This window comes from Quercus lobata, chromosome 1 (genome assembly GCF_001633185.2).
Source record: "Quercus lobata isolate SW786 chromosome 1, ValleyOak3.0 Primary Assembly, whole genome shotgun sequence".
Classification (NCBI taxonomy): domain Eukaryota; kingdom Viridiplantae; phylum Streptophyta; class Magnoliopsida; order Fagales; family Fagaceae; genus Quercus; species Quercus lobata.
In genome coordinates, this window is record NC_044904.1 from 53,460,191 (window position 1) to 53,467,424 (window position 7,234).

Consider the following 7,234-nt stretch of genomic DNA (forward strand, 5'->3'; position numbering starts at 1 on the left):
TCCAATCGAGTCAGTTGAAAATCGGTTTTTCATGCTTAAACTTGTCAACCGACCGCTGGTTTCGGGTTTTATGGGTGGAGACCTGCTACCGGCCGTTGTCAGAGTCGAGTCGGCCAGGTTGGGTGGGTTCTGAGTCTACTTGGACACCCCTATTTCTAGTAATAGGAGAGTTGGAAGAATTGGAGGTTGGGGTGACCTGTTTAGTAGAGCATTTTAGCAATATGTTTTCAGTTTTTATATAATATTATACGTATTTTCACACACTTTTTCACTCACATGTATTTCAAAAAAATACAAATAACATTACTCAAACTTCTCTACCAAATGAGCCTCAAATATTAGAGAGAGCAAATGTGAGAGTTGTGAATATGAATCAAATGGTTGCCACTGGGCCTTGTAGCCCAGTGGCACTCGTTGTAACCTTTGAGCTCGGGGGCTCTATCCCCCGCAATTACCCAGCCAAAAAAGAAGAAGAATATGAATCAAATGGTTTGGATGGATGATACAACATCCATAAACAATGTACAAATGGACAGTACAACATTACCTAGCCAAAAAAAAAAAAAAAAAAAAAAAATGGACAAGACAGCATTTAGAAAACTATGTGACATGCTCCACATACATGAGGGTTTGAGGCCATCTAAGAATATGGAAATGGATGAGAAATGCAATTTAGAAAAGGAAGGAAAAAGTATTGTAATGAATATTGACATGACAAGAGGGCAAAGATATTTTTGTAATTTAAAGAAGTCCCTATTCCCCCCCCCCCCCCCCCCGGGCCCCCAAAAAAAAAAAAAAAAAAAACCACTCCCAATGCATCAAACTTGAGACTTTAATGACATCTCATTAAAACATTTAAGAAGTTAGAAGAAGCAACCTTCTCTATTTTTAGAAAATATTTGAACTTCTACATATTACAATAATGTCTATCAATACATTACAATTGACTTCCGAAGATTAGAAAATTACAATTGAGGTTCCATTACTTACAATTTTATATTTATATCCTTCCACCATACTATATTCCTACAAGCCACTAGGACCGGATTAATATCACAGTTGTGTCCCTAGCTTATGTAACTCTTAATTTCTTGATTTCATAATTTCTATTGGACTCCAAAATATTTTTGAAAAATCTCTTTAAATATATATGTGGGGGTAAAGTTTATCAGTCAACAGTGGGCCTTGGCACCTATGCGGGGCCCAACCATAACAGGAAGTGAGGACATGGCCAGAAGACTTCCAGCCCAACCCAGTTGGGCCGGGCTGGGCCTGTTTAAGAGGCGTCCAAGGAGGAATGTCTCCTCGGACGCATCAAATGGGGGTCCAACACACACCCTTCATGTAGTGGGAAATCGTCCCAAATCAAAGGAAAATGCTGGACGCACAGGGGGGCAACTACAACTGTCGCATTAAATGCAAGGAAGCTACTTTTCCAACTGCATTAATGTGGAGAGGACAGGAGAACAGTATTATCTTGGCCAGTGCAACTCACAGAAAAGGAGGATGATATCCTATGGGACAGGCACTCAAGTAGAGGCCCAGATGATCAACAAGTGTAGGGCCATTATCATTCGGAGGATGCTATATAAGAGAAGAAAACCCCCATGATCAAGGGATCGGAAGCCAGAGAGCAAAAAGTAAGGAAAAGAGAGAGAAAAAGAGAGAAGTTTTGTAAGAAAAGCCTGAGTTGTTGTTCCATGAACTGTTATCCCAAGAGGCTTAATAAAATGTTCCCACGTTTAAATGGTTGCATGGCTTACTAACAATTACGTGCACTCTGTCTTGACCTAGTTCTTTGACCCACTCTCTACAAATTCATTGTTTAGGGTCTTTTGGGCCAGAATCGCTTGCTCACTAGGCCTGGGCCCCAAAATCCGCCCTTACAATTGGCGCCGTCTGTGGGAAGAATTTGTGTCTCGACAAGTCAACAGTAAGAAATGGAAGGATCAGGCCCGCGCCAAACTGGACGTGCAGATTCTCAACGGCAGGACAATTTTTTAAATGTCGAACGAGGGAACGACCAAGATAACCAACGAGAGGGAAGTGTGAACACCTCTTATACGAGTAAAAGCCGTTCAAAGGGGAAGGATCATGCATCCCATGAGAAAAACAATCAAAAGGCTTTACGAAAAGAGATTGATGACTTGAAGAAAAAGCTGCACTGAGCACAGCAGAAACGTCCTTTACCCTCCTCGGGCTCTAGCAGTGACGAGGATAATGAATATCGGCGAAGATCAAGAACCCCCCCGAGCGAGACCTTTTCCAACGAGGAAGAGAGACCTCGTAAACGCAGCCACAAGAGCCCATCTTACCAAGGCCTGGCCAACGATGCCATGAGTAAAGCCCTGGATCGCATCTCCCAGTCGCCGTTTACCCGTAGGATAGAGAGGGTAGCGCTTCCTCGGCGGTTCCATCAACCGACGTTTGCTATATACAATGGTCGAACCGACCCAGTGGAGCATGTGAGCCAATTCAATCAAAGGATGGCCGTCCACACCAGGGATGAGGCGCTAATGTGTAGGATATTCCCATCTAGCTTGGGACCCATGGCGATGAGATGGTTCGATTCCCTCCAGCCGAATTCCATAGATTCCTTTAAACAGCTGACGCAGGCTTTTGGTTCCCGTTTCATCACCAGCACTAGAGCCCCTTGGCCTCTCGACTCCCTCCTATCCTTGTCCATGCGGGAAGGAGAGACACTGAAGGCCTACTCGGATAGATACTGGGAAATGTATAACGAGATCGATGGGAAATATGATGACGTCGCCATCAGCACGTTCAAAAGGGGCTTGCCGATAGAGCATGGCTTAAGAAAGTCCCTTACTGGAAAGCCAGTCACCAGCGTATGCCAACTCATGGACCGAATTGACAAGTACAAAAGGGTCAAGGAGGACCAGCAGATGGGAAAGGGTAAAGCAAAGGTCGTCCCTCAGGAGAGGAGGGACTTCAGGTCGGAACGATTCAACAACAGTAACAGGCCGAGAAGGGACAACGTAGAGCAGTCCGGATCTACTGGGTCTCAGGCAGTCCATGCTGTGTTCCGAGAACCACTTTACAAAATCCTAGAGAAGGTGAAGTATGAGCCTTTCTTTCAGTGGCCGAACAAGATGGCTGGCGACCCTTCGAAGCGTAATCAGAACCTGTATTGCGCATACCATCAGGAGCCCGGTCACACTACTGATGATTGCAGGAACCTGAAGAACTATTTAGACCGGCTCGTCCGAGAAGGGAAGTTGAGACATCTGCTGCATCGCTCTGAAGGATGGCAAGAACCATCAACAATGAAACCAGACAAAGTGCATTGAGGCCACCCATTGGCACAATTAATGTCATTCTCGCTGCTCCTGGGAGGACAGGCTCTGTCCCCTTCAGGGTAATATCAGTGAGCAGTTTCCCGACTAAGCCAGATGACAGGGAACCCAAGAGGGCTAGAATGAGCGTCACGCCATTAATCGGGTTCATGGAGGAAGACAAAGAAGGAACTATCCAACCCCACGATGATGCCCCGGTCGTGACGCTCAGGATAGGAGGTTATGACGTCAAAAGGGTGTTAGTTGATCAAGGCAGCGCGGTGGAGATAATGTACCCTGATTTGTATAAGGGATTGAACTTGAAGCAGGAAGACCTGTTGCCCTACGATTCCCCCCTGGTTAGCTTTGAAGGAAAGGTTGTCATCCCGAGAGGCATGATTAGGTTGCTTGTGCAAACAGACTCAGAGGTGGTAGAAGTGAACTTCATTGTCGTAGATGCCTACTCCCCTTACACAGCCATCGTGGCCCGGCCATGGCTTCATACTCTAGGGGCTGTGTCGTCAACCTTGCACCAAAAGGTGAAATATCCTTCAGGAGGTCAGATCAAAGAGATAATAGGGAACCAGGGAGTTGCTAGGCAATGCATGGTGTCGGCAATCTTGCGGCAGCAGGATCGCATAACTTCCACGTCGGCCGAGAGCGGCTTATAGCAATTAATGACTACGGTCCCAACTGCGGGCAATGGAAGACCAGCCATAGAGGTGAACTGTGAGGATTTGGAGAAAGTACTCGTCGGATCTGACCCTGAGAGGTTCTTTCAAATTGGCTCGGAATTGCCGCCCCAAGAGAAGTCAGCGCTGACTGCCTTCCTCCGACAGAATTTAGACGTGTTTGCTTGGGACCCCTATGAGGCCCCCGGGGTCGACCCAGATTTCATCTGCCATCGCCTTAATGTGAACCCGGCCATAACACCTAAGAGGCAAGCTCCTCGATGACCGTCGAAAGAACATACCGACGTCATGATAGAAGAGGTCACAAGATTGAAGAAAGCAGGGGCTATCAAAGAAGTCTTCTATCCCGAGTGGTTAGCCAACACGGTGGTGGTAAAGAAGAAGAGCGGGAAATATCGGGTCTACGTAGACTTCACTGACCTAAACAAGGTGTGCCCAAAGGATCCCTTCCCTATGCCCCGGATAGGTCGGTTGGTAGATTCAACTGTCGGACATCCTCGAATGAGCTTTCTAGACACTTTTCAGGGCTACCACCAGATACCCTTGGCCGCCGAAGACCAGGAGAAGACTGCTTTTGTCACCCCAGTTGGGAATTATCATTATAAAGTGATGCCCTTCGGCCTAAAAAATGCCGGGTCAACATATCAAAGGATGATGACCAAGATGTTTGAACAGCAGATGGGTAAAAACATTAAAGTGTACATAGACGACATGGTGGTTAAAAGTAAGTTGGCTCCCAACCATATTGACGACCTTGGCAGCGTTTTTCAAATACTAAGAAAGTATAAACTACGGCTGAACGCAACCAAATGTTCATTTGGAGTGGGATCTGGAAAATTCTTGGGCTATATGGTGACTCACAGAGGCATTAAGGCTAACCCCAACCAAATAAGAGCCATCCATAACTTGCAGCCTCCTCGGAACCCTAAAGAAGTCTAGAAGCTTACTGGTATGATAGCAGCTTTAAACCGTTTCATCTCGCGCTCAGCAGATAGATGCAAGCCATTCTTTCTCCTATTACACAAGTGGAAAGGATTTGAGTGGAATGAAGATTGCGTTGTAGCTTTCCAACAATTAAAGGAGTACCTCGTCCGACCACCAATTATGTCCAGTCCAAATGCCGACGAGGTTTTGTTTGCCTACATTGCGGTAGCCTCGCATGCGGTGAGCTTGGTGCTAATCCGAGAAGACAACGGCACACAGCGACCAGTCTATTACGTTAGTAAATCACTGCAGGAGGCAGAAACACGTTATCTTCCCCTCGAGAAGGCTATCTTGGCTGTCGTGCAGGCCACGCGAAAGCTTCCACACTACTTTCAAGCGCACACTGTGGTGGTACTGACACAACTCCCCATAAAGTCTGTCCTACGCAGTGCCGATTACACAAGCAGAATTGCAAAGTGGGGAACGATCTTGGGCGCTTTCGATATTAGGTACATGCCTCGTACTGCTGTAAAGGGCCAGGTCCTTGCCGACCTAATAGCAGAGTTTGTGGAGCCCACGCTAGAGGAACAAAACGTGGCAGGACCTCTAGGGGCTGATGAGAAGATGATCAGCACGGTCTCCCAACATGAAAACACCTGGTGGAAAGCGCACGTCGATGGCACAGCGAACCAAAGGGGCTCAGGGTTAGGACTTGTCCTACTTTCACCTAAAGGGATAACCATAGAGAAGTCATTGAGACTCGGGTTTGCAGCCACGAATAACAAAGCCGAATATGAGGCGCTATTGGAAGGAATGGGAATAATCCGGAAGTTGGGGGGAAAATCCATAGACATGTTCTCGGATTTAAGACTTATTGTGGGGCAGATAAATGGGGACATGGAAGCAAAGGACGAAAGAATGCAAGAGTATCTAGTTCGGGTTAAGCACCTGCAGACCCAATTTCATCACTTCCGCCTGACGCACGTACCCAGAAATGGGAACACTCATGCTGATTCTCTTGCAACGTTGGCTACCTCCTCGGCTCAACCCCTACCCCGAGTCATTCTGGTAGAAGAGGTCCTCCGTCCATCAACAGAAAAGGCAAATGGGATTGGAATACATAACATCAGGGCAGGACCGAGCTGGATAGACCCTATCGTTCTGTACTTAAAGCATGACACCTTGCCAGACGATAAGGTTGAGGCTGGCAAAATCAGGAGAAAGGCTACTCGATTCTGGTTATCGGAGGACTCCAAACTTTACAGACGCTCGTTTTCAGGGCCGTATTTGCTATGTGTGCACCCAGAGGCTACAGAACTCATCCTGGAGGAGTTACATGAAGGAATTTGCGGAAGTCACACGGGGGGTAGGTCTTTGTCTCACAGAGCCTTAACGATGGGTTATTGGTGGCTGAGCATGCATAAGGAAGCCCTGGATTATGTGAAGAAGTGCGACCAATGCCAGAGATTCACTCTGAGCATACACCAGCCTGGTGGAGAGCTAAACCCAATGTCCAGTCCCTGGCTATTTGCACAATGGGGCTTAGATATACTTGGTCCATTCTCCAAGGCAACAGGGAATAGAAAATTTCTTCTCGTCGGCACCGACTACTTCACTAAATGGGTAGAGGCTGAGGCGCTGGCAAACATTAGGGACGTCAATGTCAAGAAGTTTCTCTGGAAGAATATAGTCACCAGGTTTGGCACCCCGCACACCCTGGTGTCGGACAACGGGCTCCAGTTTGATAGCAAAGCCTTCAGAAGGTACTGCAGCGAGCTGGGAATTGTTAACCGATATTCCATGCCAGCTTACCCCCAGAGTAATGGCCAAGCAGAAGCCGTCAACAAGACCATAATTAACTGACTGAAAAAGAGACTAGATGACGCAAAAGGAAGATGGGTAGAAGAGTTAGCCCATGTCTTATGGACATACCGCACCACGCCTCGTAGGTCCACAGGTGAAACCCCTTTTTCAATGACCTATGGGGCCGAGGCTGTCATTCCACTGGAGGTGAACTTCCCAACCCAGAGGACCACCACCTTTTGTCCCGCTGCCAATGACAAACTTCTAGAAAAGGGCTTGGACCTCATCGATGAAAGAAGGGAAGGCGCGATGGTCCACCTAGCTAACTATCAGCAGAAGCTTAAGCAAGGTTACGACGCCAAGGTGAAGTCTAGGCCATTGGCGCCTAGAGATCTAGTACTGAGGAAAGTCTTGGGCACTGCAAGGAACCCCGCATGGGGAAAGCTCGGACCAAACTGGGAGGGACCGTACCGTATCACTTCCGTAGCTGGCATAGGAGCCTATTTTAGAAGACTTGGATGA

At 47.3% G+C, this 7,234-nt stretch overlaps 2 protein-coding genes across 2 annotated transcripts; both read left to right on the forward strand.

The window, feature by feature from the left end:
• Positions 1-3,265: 3,265 nt before the first annotated feature.
• Positions 3,266-3,964, forward strand: LOC115955589. The gene has a single exon (XM_031073774.1). It carries the CDS (start codon positions 3,266-3,268, stop codon positions 3,962-3,964), a length of 699 nt encoding a protein of 232 aa, XP_030929634.1.
• Positions 3,965-4,936: 972 nt separating this feature from the next.
• Positions 4,937-7,234, forward strand: LOC115955594. Its single transcript, XM_031073786.1, has 2 exons — positions 4,937-6,532; positions 6,782-7,234. The coding sequence occupies exons 1-2, from the start codon at positions 4,937-4,939 to the stop codon at positions 7,232-7,234; spliced, it is 2,049 nt and encodes a 682-aa protein (XP_030929646.1).